Consider the following 18,675-nt stretch of genomic DNA (forward strand, 5'->3'; position numbering starts at 1 on the left):
CGCAGTATTGTTTTAGTATTATACTGTATGTTATCACTGAGCATTAGTCGGTGCTCATTTCCTAGCGTGGGACCTGCTCCTACCTTTTTTTTAATTCTTGTTGATTTTGCAACAGTTCAGCAAGCCCTTGCAAAATCCCCAATTATACTAGGTATGTATTGAGTGAGAGAGAGGATTACTGGGGATTTACATTTGCAGTTTCCCCTGTAACACCTTCAAAGAGGGCAAAGGTAGAAACAAGGTAGCTGGTATCAAGGCTGATGCTTGAGCAATTAGTTTGGGTAGATAAAAGCACAGCAAACACTGGGGATTATCGTCGTCTTGATCCATGTGGTTCACCACGCTAGGAATCAAAGGATGTTTTTTTTTTTTTTACACAACATGTGCTACCTCGAGGAATGAAGGTCCATGTACAAGAATCCAGTCCGCGTAATAGCTCAATAGACTTCTGGTAAATCAAATACCAGCCAAAATCCACACTGCATGGTAGCAGAGCAAATGAAAAGCCTGTTAAACTGCAAGAAAAGTACTCAAAGCTTCTCTTCAATGTCATTTAAAGCTGCAGACCAAGCAATATCCTACGTGTTTTTTTTTTTTTTAAATAAGTCACTTCTGTACTATGAGAAAATACTTGTAGCATTTTTTTAAACAATCTGAATTACATTATTAATGTATTAAATGTAACAAGCATTTTTTGTTTCTATAGCAACCATTTACAAAGTCACATCCCCTTCCTCTTCTGAAACAGGCTCTGGCACACCCTTTTTTGAGCCCTGCCCTCTCTCTAACAGTGCAACAATTGTATCTGGTGACTGCCTGGTCACATGATCTTCCCCACAGAACTTTGCCTCTTTGGTCCTCTTCTGCTGCACTAACAGGCATTTGGTGAACCCCCGAGCCGAATCTTCGCCGATCGATCGGCAACTTAGCTAATTACTTATCATTGTGTGGGTTGTATTGATGCACATATTAAAGGGGAAAAAATAATAATAAAAAAACGGCAGTTTTGACGGCTGCTTTAACCAAAACTAATAATAATATTTTCTGATGGAGTGCTGGCAGTGTGGGAAGCGCTGTACATAGAATGTTGAGGGCACAATAAGTCCCTGTACAGACGAAGTAACTTACACAAGGAGAGTTATACTGGGATCCGAACCAGGTCAATCCACTTCAAAGGCAGTGACATTACCACTGAACTAGGCCAGTGGCTCCCAACTGCAAGAACCCCCTGTGCTGAAGCAGGGATATCCTTAAAACCTGACCTGTTGGGGGTTCTTGAGGACCGGAGTGGGGAACCCCTGAGCTACGCTTAGTCAACAATTTAACATCTATACCAGGCCTAGATTCCAAAAATTAATTTATTGCAACCTCTTGCTTTTAAGGGTCCAAAATATTCTTCTGTTCTTAAATTCAACATGTGTTAAGGGAAGCACCAAATAAGTCCTATTTCCATATTTTTCATTCTTTGGAATGCCACAGTGGCCAGTAATGCGTTACTTACCTCTCTGGCATTCAGGGGGTTACATCCGTGCCATCAGCCTGGGATCCATGGGTGAAAAGTGTCATAATAGAAGCCTGCTGTGTTGTATGTGTAACGGTTTTTCCAGACCCACCCAATCTCACATTGGCCCCTGTGGTCTACTGGTCCCATTATTTATTTATTTATTTATTTATAAAATATTTTACCAGGAAGTAATACATTGAGAGTTACCTCTCGTTTTCAAGTATGTCCTGGGCACAGAGTTAAGACAAGTAATACATGTTTTCAAATACAGTTACATAATGAGCAGGATATACATTATATACAAGACATTGCGTGCACAGTTAAAGATAATTTGTATTATGGGCGTATGAAACAGTTACAGACCACATTAAAATGTGTGACAGCCTTAGATTTGAAAGAACTTAGACTGGTGGTGGATGTAAGAGTCTCTGGTAGGTTGTTCCAGTTTTGGGGTGCACGGTAAGAGAAGGAGGAGCGGCCGGATACTTTGTTGAGCCATGGGACCATGAACAGTCTTTTGGAGTCTGATCTCAGGTGATAGGTGCTGCATGTGGTAGGGGTGATGAGCTTGTTCAGGTAGCTGGGTAGCTTGCCCATGAAGAATTTAAAGGCAAGACAGGAAAGGTGAACTTTGCGCCTAGACTCGAGTGATGACCAATCTAGTTCTTTGAGCATTTCGCAGTGATGTGTGTTATAGTTGCATTGGAGAACAAAACGACAAATTGAGTTGTAGAGGGTGTCAAGTTTGCTAAGGTGGGTTTGAGGTGCCGAGCCATATACTATGTCTCCATAGTCAATAATTGGCATTAGCATCTGCTGTGCGATACGTTTTCTGACCAGGAGACCTAGGGAGGATTTGTTCCTGTAAAGTACCCCTAGTTTGGCATAGTTCTTAGTTCTCAGGGTATTAATGTGCATCCCGAATGTTAAGTGGGGGTCATTTAAAACTAGTAACAGGCGTTAGGGTGGTGTAAGTGTTGGTTCTAATCTGGAGCTCAGTCGCTGGAAGCTTTAAAAATTTAGTCTTGGTCCCAAACACCATTGTTACAGTCTTGTCAGTGTTTAAAAACAGTTTTTTTTGGGAAATCCAGTTTTTGAGTCTCAAAAAATCAAACTGAAGTATGTGTTGAAGGTCAGAGAGGCTATGGCTGTGTGCATATAGGATTGTGTCATCTGCATACATGTGTATTGAGGCTTCCTGACAAGCTGTGGGAAGATCATTGATGAACACTGAGAAGAGTAGGGGCCCCAGAACAGAGCCTTGAAGGACACCACAGGTGATATCCAGGGGGTTGGAGTTAGAGCCTGAGATGGACACATGTTGGGATCTACCTGATAGGTAGGACTGAAACCAGTTTAAAGCATGCTTCCCTATTCCAGAGCTCTGGAGTTTGTTGAGCAGGATAGCATGATCAACAGTATTAAAAGCCTTTGCAAAATCTAGGAATATTGCACCAGTGAGTTGACCCCGTTCCATTCCACACTGGATTTCATTGCAAACTTTTAGCAGGGTAGTTACGGTAGAGTGTTTGGGGCGATACGTCTATGTATGTGTGGTGCACCTGCTGGCTTACAGGACTCCTGAGTTTCCCGCTGGGTTGGTATGGGGATATCAGCAAGACAGGCATCTGAGGTAGTGGGGATTGAGTCCTACTCACATCTGATGCAGCGCCTCCACCTCATCAGGATCTCTGCGTCCGCAGGGGGATGTATCTGATGAGGACCTCCTCTGTGGTGTCTCCTTCTGTGCAATGACTCCACACATACACAGCAAGGGTCTGGTGAATCTGGGCATCTTTATTAGCATCTTTAGCAGCCTGCCCCTCACAGCGGTCGTACTCAACCGCTCATTGTAGTACGGTTCATCCCTTCAGAAGGTCCTTCCCTCCTTATGAAGTTGGGTCAACTCTCCCCTCAGGGAGATCACCACCTGTGTGTCAGGTCCCTGATCACAGTGTAGATTCTATTTGGTATATCTGACAGTTTTAACTGCTGCAGACCTCCAGAACTGGACCATATTGATCCCTTGATTAACACACTCTTGAACTGCTGATTGACACACTAACTTTAGGCAGTGTTGTGTCTTATATACACTCAGAAAACAGCCACACATCTTGTGTCACTAATAGTGGACACAGAGCATGTTACCACTCCCCTTGTGTACATATGACACATCACCAGGGTGTGAGGGCAAACCTCCATGATTGATGCTGGCAATCCTGCATACTTACCAGGTTTTACTGCCAGCATATGAGAGAACTGTATACCATTTTTATACATGGCTACATATGTATGTGTATCTTTATTTATATAGCGCCATCCAGGTACACAACGCTTCACAGCAGTAATATGCGTGACATAATATAACACACAGTGGGAATAAGCGCTTCAGACATGAGTAACCAATAGGAAAGGGAATCCCTAGCCCAAAGAGCTTACAATCTAAGTGGTAAGTAGGGAGAACTTGGAGACAGTAGGAGGGTTTTATTTTAAGTGCACCTGCAAGGGGTCAAGGTCGGTGCATCTGAGATGTATAGTTTCAGCCAGCAGAGCTACCCATATGCTTTCTTAACGAGGTGTGTTTCAAGGAAGGTCCTAAAGGTGGAGAGAGAGATGGAGCCAGTCGGATATTGAGGGAAAGGGCATTCCAATGTGAGTGAGAGGGGTTTTAGGCGGGGGAGGGCTTTAGCTACAAAAGGGGTAGACAGAAGACATCTCTGAGCAGAAAGCAAGGATGTGTGTATAAGGAGATATAAGGGCTGAGATGTAAGGCGGGGCAGAAGAGTCTATAGCCTAAGGCTGGGGCCATAGAGGGTTGAGCCGAGCCGAGCCGAGCTGACGCTGAGGCTCGCCTGCTGAAATCTGCGCGATTTCATGCCCATGCAGGCGAGCCAGCGGGCGCGATCGGAGGCGGGGGGAGACTGAGGGAGGCGGGGCAGTGATGTCGCTGGGCCAATCGCCCGCGACGAACCGACGGCGCCGACGTCACGGCGCTGTGACGTTGACGCAGCTCCACGCTGATTGGATGTTTTCAGCCAACAGCGCGCTGAAAAACAGCTTGGCTGTCGGCTGAAAACTCCAGCGCCTCCGCACGCCTGCGGACGCTCGCGTGAGCCCCCTCTCAAGGCATCCTCATTGAGGATGCAGGGGCTCAGCGCGGAGCGTCCGCACGGGTCAGCACGGCCTGTCCTTCTATGGACTCGGCCTTAAGTGAGGGCCAGAATTTTGTAAGTGATACAGAGTTTAATAGGAAGCCAGGAGAGGGATTTCAGCAGGTGAGATGCTAAGACAGATTTAGGAAAGAGTAAAGTGATTTCGAGCAGCAGCGTTTAGGATAGATTGTAGGGGAGACAGGTGAGAGGCAGGAAGACCGGACAGTAGAAGGTTACAATAGTCAAGACAGGAAAGAATGAGGCCTGCGTTAGAGTTTTAGCAGTAGAGGGACAGAGGAAAGGGCGTATCTTTGCAATGTTACAGAGGAAAAAACGCCAGGCTTTAGCTACGTTGTGAATGTGTGGGAGGACTCAAATGTGCTACCTAGGCAGCGTGCTTGTGATACCGGGTGTTTGATAGTACTGCCAATAGTAATGTAGAAATGGGCAGCAGGGCCAGGCTTGGGAGGAAGTAGGAGGATCTCCATCTTGGACATGTTACGTTTGAGTCGACGGAGGGCGATCCAGGATGATATAGCAGAGAGACATTCAGAGACTGTCGTCTGTACAGCAGATATAAGGTCAGGGGTTGAAAGGTAAATGTGTGTGTCATCAGCATAGAGATGATATTTGAATCCTAGAGATGTGATAAGGTCACCTAGAAAGAGTGTGTAAAGAGAAGAGGTCCCAGGACAGAGCCCTGGGGTACGCCCACAGATAGATCGACAGTGGAAGAGCAGGTGCTAGCAAATGAGACACTGCAATTATGAGGAGAGAGTTGAAAGGAAATCCAGGATAGAGCTCTGGAGAATGTGAAGGAGAAGAGGGTGGTCCACAATATCAAAGGCTGCATAGAGATCAAGTCATATGAGCGAAGTGTAATGATCTTTGTCTTTTTGTAGCCTGGAGGTCATTAGATATCTTGGTGAGGGCTGTTTCAGTGGAGTGAGCAAGGAGGAAGCCAGATTATACGGGGTCTAGGAGAGCGCTACTATATTTTCTATTTTTCGCTGTGCAGTGAACAAAAAATGCCACATCTGAGGTGACCTAACTGATCAGTGTCAAAATGTTTTATCCTGTGTGGACAAAACAGAGAAAACATTGGTAGAAACGAGAACACAAGAATTCCAGTCAAACATGTACATTATATTATACCACGACACCATGATTACCATGGTCAATTTTGCCTTAAGATGTGGGACTTAATCACACTTAATGGAGCTGTATGATGTAGAGCCGAATGTAACTTAGTGATGCCTCATACCTGAAAAATTATACAACTATATTTAAGTAATTTTTAAAATGTGCCATGCAGTTGTTTGGTACCATTATAATGTTAATTTAGGTTTGGCTTCCTGTCCTCCTCTCTGCCATGTTTCTACCTGTTCCCTAGGTAATGTTTAAATTGAATGATCTTTTGAAGAACTTTTACAGTGTACTGGCTCTGCAGTCTCTTGATAACAAGCCAATTAGATACGAATCATCAGATTGGCTTCAACGACAAACCGAGCGAACTGCTTTATGATACTGGATGTTGTGATTTCAATCAATGGGCTTAGAAAGAAGTTTAGATACATTCATGGAAGGCGAGTCCATGAACGGGTAGTAGCAAAGTGGCCAAAAATCCATCCTCCATACCAGAAGTCTATGCACAATTCCTGTGGGTTATTCTGTATCCACTGAAGAAGCAGGTCAGGCCATTTTTAAAGTCATTGGGGATTGCCAGACAAAAACGGCTCACGCAGCTGGTTTGGTTGATTACAGAATTGGGCCCTTAATGTTGGAAGCAAGCAGTAGCAGAAAGGGGTTACCTTGTCCTATCAACACTCAGATGCTGAGATCGATGGCACACATGTATTGTATTTGCAGTTTGATATTTCCCAGGTTTCTGAATTGAACTTTCCTCTTTTCATGCACCCTTCAGCCAACCCTAAAGCAGTAATGGAGAACTCCTCCGTGGCATCAGCATCCTCAGAAGCTGGAAGTAGCCGCTCCCAGGAAATAGAAGAGTTGGAAAGGTTTATCGACAGCTACGTCCTGGAGTACCAAGTTCAAGGACTGCTGACCGACAAGACTGAAGGAGATGGAGAAAGTGATAAAACTCAGTCCAATATTTCCCAGGTAAGTTACGTTACAACGTAATATTCGGTGCAGATACTAGTTTCTCGGAAGAAATCCCCATTTCCTGGGTTCCATTTATTTCTATGCCACCTCCCAACCCGATACAGTACAACGGGCAGTCTTGTTTTGTGGTTGTCTGTTGCCGGAAGTCTATAAGGACTAAAGCAGAAACAAGAATGTAGATTAAGCCAGTGCATTGCTTTGCTAATAAAAACAACGACATCAGGGCTTCAGACACTTGTAAAACATTCTATACATCTTTTTGATCTTGAAAATAAAAAAAAGAACTGCAGGTCATAAAAAAAACAAATAGATGTCATGACCCAGTAGCTAGCGCAAGAAACACCCAAATGCGTATTAATTGGCGCCCAATGCTTATTGATCTACTTTTATTGACATAGTAGTTAACTAGTTTATTCTACAACCTTGGGTCAGAAGTTGCGACTGAGATGTATGATAATAAGATTACCAAAACCACACTCTGAAGATCTGACTAAGGACATATTTCCCTGTAGTTTTCTAATTTAATGTTCTTAAACAGAAGCTACGCGTACATAACAATTGCTTACTGTTAATACTTCTATCAGGAACTCTTTTGTTGAGTCAAGTCAAATTTTAGATATAACCGCATGGGTTACAAATGTTAACTACGTGTATAACACTGAATAACTAAATAGGAAAATCTGTGCAAGCCCTTCTACCAGAAATCATCCTCGTCTGAATTGTTTATGACCTCCAATATATCCGATTTATGTAGTTAATAAATATTTGAATCGTGAAATGAGATTCCCTCACATAGTTAATCTTGACGTTGATTTTAGAAGATTGACCAGAGAGATTGTGTCGACATCTACCACTTTTTGTCGCTATTGCACCTATGCACCTGAATTCTTTAAATTAGCGATTTTGGTTTAATAAAAATCTGTATCTACCAAGTCATACTCTACGTGTTTAATCTTGTACCCGGTTGTATATCCAGTGCACTGGCATATGTTTTATTTTATTTCTTTTTTTTTTTTTTAAATGCGCCAGTAATAAAGGAATACATTTTTTCTAAATTGAGTAAACATTCCCTTCATACGAACTTCCTTTGTCTCTACATTTTCCAAGTGTTAGGCCGCGTTTATAGTGACGGCGACACGACGTCGCCCGAAAACAAATGCATTGTCGTCACTGCGTGCGCTTATAGTAAGCGCGACAGCGACGTGGCGACACAATTTTTGGAAGCCAGGAATATTTGAGGAAGCACTACGTGCGAAACGCGTAGAGGTCACGTGAGACTGTTCCCATGGAGTTTTACAGGCGGAGGCTGTGCAGGACCCTTTGTGTCTCCTTGCTATCTGGTATGTTTACTGATTGGGTCCAGACCCTTTCTGTTTGAATGCGCAGGGCAGATGCGATAGTGTCCTGTTCCCCTCTCTACCTCACATTGTTTTTAACCTCTAATTGGTGTGTCTTATGATATCACTGTGTCACTGATATCACTGTGTTACCTATATTATGTTTTGGAATTTAAATAAATGAGCTAGTGTCCCTTAGTGCGCCTGTCTGCCTATTCATGTGACAGCCCCTGAACCAATCAATGGCCTGGTCGCCCGCGACGCCGCCTCAAAGCGAAATACAACTTTCGCTAGCGACGACGGTGACATCGCGGCACTATACGTGTGGCCTTAAGCTGGCTGCTCACTCTCGCCCTGACCACATCGCCTGCTCCCTTGCTCAATTCCTGTAGAAGAAGAGAATAGGTGAATGGGATTTTGTTGCAAAAATATTCTTTATTGGGCCATAGCCGATGTTTAGGCCAGCGGTGCGCAAACCGGGAGACTTTATTGCGGAGGCGCGGCGGTTACAGAGGGCCCGCGCTGAGAGCGCGAAGCCTCTGTAAATTCACTTACCGGCTTCAGTCCACGCGTCTCCATGGCAACGCGGCGGCAAATGACGCCCGTTACCATGGGGACGTGACATCAAATGACGCCGCGGGTCACGTGACGTCACATGACCCTGCAGTGTCATTTGTTGCTTCATTGGAGGTAAGGGGGGGCACGACGGAGGAGAGCAGGCAGAGGGGGCGCTGCGCAGGAAGTTTGCTCACCCCTGGTTGAGGCTGTACATACAGATAAGGCCCTATATAATGCACTTAGAGTCTGAAAGGAGAGAGCACCCTGCTGAACATGCAGTACAACAGAGAAAAACTTCACCAAACAAAAATAGTTATAATATTAAAATACTTTATTGGGGATTATTAAAAAATGGAATGGTACCAAAAAATGTAGTGAATAAGGTGAACTGAAATCAATACAGTGCTGATGCCCCATAGGGGGTCTCTAAATAGCGGGTTGCCCAAAATAGTCCAAATAGAACTATAACATTAGCACTGTGAAAATCCAGAAACACAGACACCTATGCCTGTTGTATCATGTCTATAGGGGCTGTTTCTGGTACATGACGCCACTGGAACGCTAAGAAATATCAGCACTCACATAAAGCACTAGTGTGTATATAGACTCATGAACATATGAGGCCACGCATCACTATATGTACTGTAAAAGTAATAACAATGGCGTACAAAATGATCAACAGTGTAAGGTATAGGGGAATCCCAACACTGGCTAATTATCACACTAATAAAGGCTTGCAATATATATCCACTCAGGTAAGTGGTCAAAAGAATGGGAAGTGTAGCAGTAAAAGCCCACATAAACTGACCCTGTTCGTCAGTAACTACACACAGGGACAGAAAATGAGTGGGGAATCCCTACACACCAATATATGCTAACCCTGTGGGGGAAGCAGTACAACAGGATCGTGTGGTATCCCAATCTGGCCCTCAATAATATACCCCTACAGCACACGGGGGGGGGGAGAGGGGGGGTAAGGACAGAAAGAGGGAAAGAGGACCCTCAAAACACTCATCTGTGCTTGCCCTGGGGACACGATCCTTGTGGGGCAAGCTGGGTGAGTGCGCAGCTGAGGGAGACTCAGTCTGTGTAACGATCAGGTCTGCTTGGAGCTGCAGGCGTCCATGATGGAAATCGTGGTGTGTGACGTCATGACGCCCTCTGACGTACGTTTCGCAATAGCTTTATCCAGAGAGGGAAGCTGAAGTATGCATCGCTGCATTGCAGCAAAACTCCAAAGCGCCCATTCTCTTCTACAGGCACCGTATCCTACAGCAGGGGTGCTCAATTCCAGTCCTCAAGCTAATCCAACAGGTCAGGTTTTCAGGAATTCCCTGCTTCAGCGCAGGTGTATCAATCAGGGATATCCTGAAAACATGACCTGTTGGTGGCCCTTGAGGACTGGAGTTGGCCACCCCTGTAATAGACCAACAAAAGAGTTCCTTGTGAATGTATTTATAGTGCACAGAACTTTCCAAACCTCACGGGTCTCTTCTTGTATACACTTGAGCAAGAGACCTGTGCTGTGTCTCTTGTGTACGCTTGTACAGTAGGTGAGACGTCTCAGGTCTGTATGCTATGTTCTCAGGAAGAGCTCTTATGTTGGTTTCCTGAAACCAACAACCTAGAAGGATTTGAAACAAACATGAGAACTTAATGACACTTTGAACATTCATTTGAGTGAAATGCCGAAATATGTTTCTAAATGGGACTGCGCACTTAATGCCTACTCTTGTTCTTCCAGCACAGAACTGGTTAAGCAACTTCAGTTTATCTTAATATGCCCTGTTGTGCATTATTATACCCAATTGATCGTAGCACATCAAATGCACTAGAGCAGTTGAATACATTGTGTTTTGATGATGATTATGGTAATTCAGTTCTTGTTACTTCCATAATACTGTAATTGAGATCTCATTGCTGATTGGCGCACTATCACACAGAAAGTGATGGTAAGTATACATGCATACTGCTGCTAGTGAAGACTTCTTAGCGCCTCTTTATTTAGTGGTGTTCAGTGTTCTCGAAGACCAAAGCCAAGGCATCTTGACTCCTTGCCACATGATCTCCTCTCAAGTTGCGGCTCTATGATGATGCAGTATGTACATCATAAACCCGATGCGCATTTTGCCTGAACAGCTTCATCAGGGGCATGATCAGGACTGGAAGCAGCTCATTATAAATAGTTAAGCAGGGTAATGTGACTCGGAACTAATTAAGAGACCATAAATAAGGATATATAATTTATCAAATATAGCATTGTTACAAATAACAATCGAGGTTCATTTTTCCATTGAGGCCCTATAGTGTGTATTTTTAATATCCAGCGAGTTTCTTTCTGGAGTAATACTTTTTCATAATGATCCCCTCCTATGTCTAAATTGGCTCTGTTTATCCTACATATCTGCATCAAATAATATTGACCTGTATGGTTCTTTAAAAAAGTATAGTTTAATGAATAACCCCCAATGTCTTTAATACGGGCAGTGTCGTGAAACTTAGAAGTGTGTTTGTTCATCACAATCATACAGTATCACCTCTAGACAGGGGCCAGAGAGTCCTGCAACCCCGACACATGCCTGCAGTCCCACCTAGTAACATATATTGGTGTTGACATAAAGTGAAAGCACTCAGCCATGTAGCACTTCCTCTAACATTGTGTACTTCAGTATTTAAAGTTGCTCTTTAAAGTGCATCTAAGTGCTACTGCGAAAACTGTGTTTTCTTCTCTCTCGCATGGTTGAACTTTTACTAATTCGTCCAAAACAGTTTGGTTCGCTTAACATTAAAAAAAAATTGCGATTCCACCTTTCGCCATGACAAACTTGATAGTTTGCCCACAACCTGCAATATGGGTGTAACGGGTATTCCCCCCCCCCCCCCAATCGCAGATCTGATGTGGGTGCAAGGAACATACGGTGTTACCATAGGTGTGGTGCATTACCTGTTGGCTCACAGGAGGGCTGAGCTTCCGCCACGGGGAACCTGGGACATAACACAATACTAACGGTGATCACTTACACGATGCAGCGCCTCCACCTGCGATGGCTCCCGCCAAAGGGGGAGTGGTTCCTCGCAGGACAATCACAAATAATCACATACACAGTGGGTATAATAACTAAGGACTTTACTAACATGCAATATAACAACGTATCACGGCAGTACCACAATATAACCTGTGTCCCTCTCTAGAGGAGACACCTACTGCGTCGCGCAGGATGCTTCCCCAACACTAGGTGATCCCACCCAGTGTCCAAAGAACCCCACCCAATGTCCCGCACTCTTGCAGAGAGAGTCAATGGGTGACTGCGCAGTCACAATTACACTAAGGGCCCGGTGGTGCACTTATGTATTAGATACCTCGGGGTCAGCAACTCTTCACAAAGGGTCTGTAGTAGGATGACGTCCTCAGATCCCCAACCGGACTCCTTGCACGTGGACCGCCCGGGGTGGTCCGAATAGGTGAACAGTCTCTGTGGACCCCAACGTGGGTCCGAACCTCTTAGCAGGAACCGCAGCGTCTGCTGTGTCCCTGTCTATCTAAGTGGTACTAACGTGACAGGAACCCTAACCTAGGGCCTGTCCCTGTAGTACAGCAACCTGTAGTGGCTTGGGGAACTCCTATGGGCCTGCAGGGGTAATGACCTATCCCACTCCCCTAACTACCCAAGTCCCCTCAGCCTCACTAATACTTAATGAGTCCCAGTGCCTACAGCAGCAAGCTGTAGCTCACTGGATCTGGCAGCCAACGTGCTGCGCAACAAGGTGCCTGCCTGTCAGACCTCACAGCACTAACAGCCGTGACTCTGACAAGGCAGCACTCTATGCTAAGGGCAGCGTCCCTAGTTGGGCCTCCCTCAGTAATTAACCCACTAAACTAGTGGGGAGTTGGGGCCTACCTGGGGTGTGGGTACCTATGGGGCAGGAGCTGCACTCGCTCCCCGCACCCTTCCTTCCCTCACAGCTCCCTGACTCCAACTCTCTGTAACCTTCCTTTCCCAGCTCCCACTAATGTAAGTGGCAGGGTCCCTAACCTGAGGGCTGTCCCTGGCAACACTCACCTTACTGGGGAGCTGAGCTATCTCGGGCCCTGGGGGTGCTGGCCTAGTACAGGGAGTCCACGACTCCTGTACCCTACCTCCTTCCCTGGGCTGCTCCGGTCTCTGACTGCCTAACGTGCTGCAACTGACAAAAACCCTGTCTGCACACAACATTGTTGCAACTCTGCAGCATGAGAAGCTGCCAGCTCTATTGGCTTCAATGCTGCCTGTGACCAGGGTGAAAGTGCAGTCCCCAGAGGCTGCTGGGAATTGTAGTCCTTGGCACAGCTCTTTCCTATGGGGACCACGTGCGCGATCTTTACTGCGCATGGGCGAAGCTCGCGCCAAAACCAAGAGGGCGGTGTCCGCCGTGAGAAGTCGCCGTCCCCTTCCCCCACTACCACAGGGGTAAGGCAGGGGGCAAAGGAAAATCAGGGGAACCGGGGGTGACCCCCTTACACTCTCCCCCTGGTGAAAATCCAACGTCCCCGCTTGGGGAACGACGTCACTCGGCACAATTTTTATATAATCAAAATGCAGTGCATAGAAAATACAACTTATCATTTCGACTTTACACAACAGGGTACATGGCAATTCACATACTATACCCGAGACTAGCTGAGACCAGTTGTGGGGTGCCCCTAACTGATCATGTGGGGGTACCTCACTTTTGCGTCCGTGAGCCTCCCCGGGGTGAATCTTTCGGCGAGCACGCTCTGGGATAACAGTCTCCGGTTCCGTACTACTTCCTCCCCCTGGTGGAAGGAATAGCACAGTGTCTCTTGGCCAGACCTTTACCCGGCCATCAGTGGCATGGATGCAGTAGGCCAGGAGGTCTTGCCTTTTTCCGCGGTCCACCACATGGTGAATGGAGCGCTCCTTCTTTTTGGGCCCAAAGGAGGCAACTTTTACTAGATCCTTTGCCCCACAGTCCTTGTCCCTACCTACTTGCGAGGTTCCACTGAGAAGCGAAAACTGAACAATGTCTCTTTCCTCAAAGTCTCTGGTTCACCCGGCAGGGGGTAAAGGGTTGATACCTTACCACTGCGATGATTCCCGGTGGCCAACAGGTCCTCGGGACGCTGCCAGTTCCCACGTCGGCTGTCTCGGGAGCGTGGGATCCCCGTCCTGGGACCATTTGGGTCGGAGCGCACGGGCTCACACTCTGTTCAGTTATGGTGACACACAGATGTCCAGCTACGTTCTTCTGCTCAGCATGAACTTTAGTTGGGGCATTTTTCACGGCCACCTCCACTGGAGCCTGTGGGGAGTAAGGAGATTCCTCACCACTCCGCTGGCTTGCGATGGGTTCCTCTTCCTCTGGAACACTGTCAGGTACCATCTGTGTTTCACTGGACACCACGATGGGGCTGACTGTTCTCTTCACCTGGACGATAGGCGATAGGTACTGGTCCACTCGCACCACTGGACAGCTATCTTCTAAGGGAGACACCTCCGCCAGGACGCGATGCCGAGTGGAGCTATTCGCCCTGCTGGCCAGCCTTAAGGAGCTATCGTGCTCCACGGTCACCGGGAGGCTCACACCCAACACCCCTGGGGCAGTCAACTCACCCTTGTCGTCATTAGCAGGTACTGATCCCAAGCTGGGGATCGATGGTACCATTGGAGTAGGCCGGACTGGCCATTGTAGGGCACACGGCCCCATATCACCTGAATACACTGTAACTGAAGTAGGTGATTCTTTGGCCCCAACTTCACTGGTGGGCTGGCGCATCACCACGAGTGGCTGGCGGCTGAATTCACTGAAAGAAGCTGGGCGTACAGACACCTTACCCTGTGATTCCTCTGTCTCACTGCTGGGGTGGTTCACCGGTAGGCGCATCGCCACCGATGGTTCGTCCTTTTCCGTAGCTGGCTGGGCCTCAGTTCTTCCCGCTTGGTTGCAACGGGGGACTAGGGCAGCCTTGTCTGTCAGCTCCTCCACCTCCGTGGTTGAGGTAGAGCAAGTAACAGCATCTTCATCTCTGGGTTCTGCCATCTGAGATTCCTGCTTGGGATCTGGGACTGTAGACTGCAGCAGCACAGGCTTTAGAAACTGTGCCCCGCAGCCGGCACACTTGGGGCCCCAGGTCTGTTTGCCACCTGGAAAGTCACACTGATTACAAACACATCGTATACACCCCTCGTCCTCCACCACGGCCACCCGATATTCTATTGGTAGCCTAAAATGGTTAAAGTCCATACCACCAGATAGACTCAAGTCCTTTTGTAGGCACGGGCACACCAGAAAGGATATTTTCCCTCCTTTAGACCGCCATGCTCCATATAAATGAGGGTGTATTTCTCTGCACTCTGTACTGTTTTTAATGGGAACAGCAGTTGCTGATGGCTGTTCACTTTGCTTGCTCCCCCTGGTGGAATGTAAAGGAGGGGCTCGCTCTATCACTGAGTCACTCACATTGCGGGGGCGGAGCTATGGTTTTCCCGCCAGTCCCGGACGGATTTCTGCAACACAATTTGGTGCAGGCTTGCAGTCAGCAGCACATGTGCTCTCCTGCTGTGGCGGGAGACGCCATTTTAGGTGTGACTCCCTTGATGAGGGAGCCTCCATTTTGATCACAGCTCTGGTAATCTCACTAAGGCTCTCTGAGTATGCAAGAGGGTAGCCTTCTGGTGGGGCCCCTGAGAAATGTAAGGTCGGAGGGACATTTTCACGGCATATTTCCTGATCCGTTACTAGCCATAGTCTACAACACTGGTCAGAGGGGTCGTACCGGTGCTCTATCCTCTTCCAACTTTGGTCTATGCCCAGGAGTCCCCCTAGGGCCTCACAAATTTCCTTAAACTTCACTGCACTACTGGGAACATCCCCTACTACTAGCACATGTCGCGGGGATACTTCTGTCCTCTTGGTTCGTTCGGGGGCCTCATGGCTTGCGGGCCCAAACATGGTGAAAAATATAAATTGGACAATTTGGAAAAAATGAAAACAGGGCACCCCAGGTCTATCTCAGCAGCGCCTCCAAATGTAACGGGTATTCCCCCCCCCCCCCCCAATCGCAGATCTGATGTGGGTGCAAAGAACATACGGTGTTACCATAGGTGTGGTGCATTACCTGTTGGCTCACAGGAGGGCTGAGCTTCCGCCACGGGAAACCTGGGACATAACACAATACTAACGGTGATCACTTACACGAAGCAGCGCCTCCACCTGCGATGGCTCCCGCCAAAGGGGGAGTGGTTCCTCGCAGGACAATCACAAATAATCACATACACAGAGGGTATAATAACGAAGGACTTTACTAACATGCAATATAACAACGTATCACGGCAGTACCACAATATAACCTGTGTCCCTCTCTAGAGGAGACACCTACTGCGTCGCGCAGGACGCTTCCCCAACACTAGGTGATCCCACCCAGTGTCCAAAGAACCCCACCCAATGTCCCGCACTCTTGCAGAGAGAGTCAATGGGTGACTGCGCAGTCACAATTACACTAAGGGCCCGGTGGTGCACTTATGTATTAGATACCTGCCGAGCACTCCGGTGCTCGGGTCAGCAACTCTTCACAAAGGGTCTGTAGTAGGATGACGTCCTCAGATCCCCAACCGGACTCCTTGCACGTGGACCGCCCGGGGTGGTCCGAATAGGTGAACAGTCTCTGTGGACCCCAACGTGGGTCCGAACCTCTTAGCAGGAACCGCAGCGTCTGCTGTGTCCCTGTCTATCTAAGTGGTACTAACGTGACAGGAACCCTAACCTAGGGCCTGTCCCTGTAGTACAGCAACCTGTAGTGGCTTGGGGAACTCCTATGGGCCTGCAGGGGTAATGACCTATCCCACTCCCCTAACTACCCAAGTCCCCTCAGCCTCACTAATACTTAATGAGTCCCAGTGCCTACAGCAGCAAGCTGTAGCTCACTGGATCTGGCAGCCAACGTGCTGCGCAACAAGGTGCCTGCCTGTCAGACCTCACAGCACTAACAGCCGTGACTCTGACAAGGCAGCACTCTATGCTAAGGGCAGCGTCCCTATCTGGGCCTCCCTCAGTAATTAACCCACTAAACTAGTGGGGAGTTGGGGCCTACCTGGGGTGTAGGTACCTATATGGGGCAGGAGCTGCACTCGCTCCCCGCACCCTTCCTTCCCTCACAGCTCCCTGACTCCAACTCTCTGTAACCTTCCTTTCCCAGCTCCCACTAATGTAAGTGGCAGGGTCCCTATCCTGAGGGCTGCCCCTGGCAACACTCACCTTACTGGGGAGCTGAGCTATCTCGGGCCCTGGGGGTGCTGGCCTAGTACAGGGAGTCCCTGACTCCTGTACCCTACCTCCTTCCCTGGCTGCTCCGGTCTCTGACTGCCCAACATGCTGCAACTGACAAAAACCCTGTCTGCACACAACATTGTTGCAACTCTGCAGCATGAGAAGCTGCCAGCTCTATTGGCTTCAATGCTGCCTGTGACCAGGGTGAAAGTGCAGTCCCCAGAGGCTGCTGGGAATTGTAGTCCTTGGCACAGCTCTTTCCTATGGGGACCGCGTGCGCGATCTTTACTGCGCATGGGCGAAGCTCGCGCCAAAACCAAGAGGGCGGTGCCCGCCGGGAGAAGTCGCCGTCCCCTTCCCCCACCACAGGGGTAAGGCAGGGGGCAAAGGAAAATCAGGGGAACCGGGGGTGACCCCCTTACATGGGTTTAGGGAGAGTCCTATTTGCTTATATACCACCCGGATTATTGACACCACTGAAGGCAGTGACACGGCGCACCGAGGTATGATTGCAACCTACGCCATCATTATTTTGCTGTATGTAGTGACAAGCACTCCTAGCAAACGTAATCATCCTATAGTAGAACTAAACGCAGGGGGTTACAGCCCATGCTTGCTTATATTTTCTACCCATGCTAACAGTCCAGTGGCTAATTAATAGCTATGCACTTGTGAGGGCTCTCACTCCCACAGCAGGCCACTTCATCAGGACTTTACAATGGGTAGCTGATACCGTTACAAGGTTAATTATAGACTGTTGGATATATCTACCTAATCTCCCGTTGAAGATATGCCAGAATCTATTCATATTACTATATGTGAATTCGCTATTGGCTTTTAGACTGATACGAAAACCCTGCTTATTTGCCACTCTTTCCAGGTTTGGGTTTCCTTGTACATGGTACCACTGTTTGCAATTGATGTAGTAAGTTTTGTTCTTACAGCTTGAATGGTGTAAATAAATGGCAAGTTTTACAGTGTCCTTGGGTATGCTCCTAAGTGAAGTCTTTTATTTGGAGGTCGTATTTCTTTGCATAGACGCTCCATTCCAATATATGGTACAAGTTGATATGTAAAGTTTATTTAAATTGCCTTAAATTGGCATATAGCCCAGATATCTCCGGTGTGCTCCTTTTTAGTACACAAGTGTCGGTTGTATAAAGGTCTCTCTCGCCTATCCCCTCCCCTCCTCTCCCTGCCTCTCCACTCCTCTCCCTGCCTCTCCACTCCTCGCCCTGCCTCTCCTCTCTCTGCCTATCCTCTCCCCTCCTCTTCCTGCCTCTCCCCTCTCTCCTTCGATCTGTTTCAACTAGAACAGCAGTATATATTTACACACTGTATGCAGATCTTTTATCGAATGATTGACTGTCTCCTGTATTAGTGTGAGATTTTAGCGCAGCGTTAGAAAGCATCTCGGAACAGTTTTTGACTATAAAATGGTTTGGAAATTGGTCGCACATTCTCTGTACTGCATTGTGATCTCAGGGAAATTTCCATTGAAATCATGTGTGTTTGCAATGTATTTGCACTGCTTCCTGCTCTCATCTGTGTCTATTTATGTTCTTTGCAGTGGACGGTAGAATGTACTGAACAGTTAGACGGCAACAGGTCCTCACCGAAAGAGAGAGGATCTTCCCACAATCACAACCAGGTAGGGAAAATGGCTTTTATACACCGCAAGCATTGGTTGGCAACATGCAGCCCTCAGGGGGCGCCACCTGCGGCCCTCATTGGA

At 47.4% G+C, this 18,675-nt stretch overlaps 1 protein-coding gene across 3 annotated transcripts in view; it reads left to right on the plus strand.

Annotated features, from left to right (window-relative positions):
• The window catches only part of CTIF (cap binding complex dependent translation initiation factor), a 419,064-nt gene that overhangs the window by 91,923 nt on the left and 308,466 nt on the right, over positions 1-18,675 (plus strand). For all 3 annotated transcript variants that reach the window (XM_075586030.1, XM_075586013.1, XM_075586021.1), the window contains exons 2-3: positions 6,581-6,777; positions 18,511-18,591. In XM_075586030.1, coding sequence (XP_075442145.1) covers positions 6,598-6,777; positions 18,511-18,591 — 261 coding nt within the window. In that variant the 5' untranslated portion in view covers positions 6,581-6,597. The remainder of the gene's footprint in view (positions 1-6,580; positions 6,778-18,510; positions 18,592-18,675) is intronic.

This window comes from Ascaphus truei, chromosome 1 (assembly GCF_040206685.1).
Source record: "Ascaphus truei isolate aAscTru1 chromosome 1, aAscTru1.hap1, whole genome shotgun sequence".
Taxonomy (NCBI): Eukaryota; Metazoa; Chordata; class Amphibia; order Anura; family Ascaphidae; genus Ascaphus; species Ascaphus truei.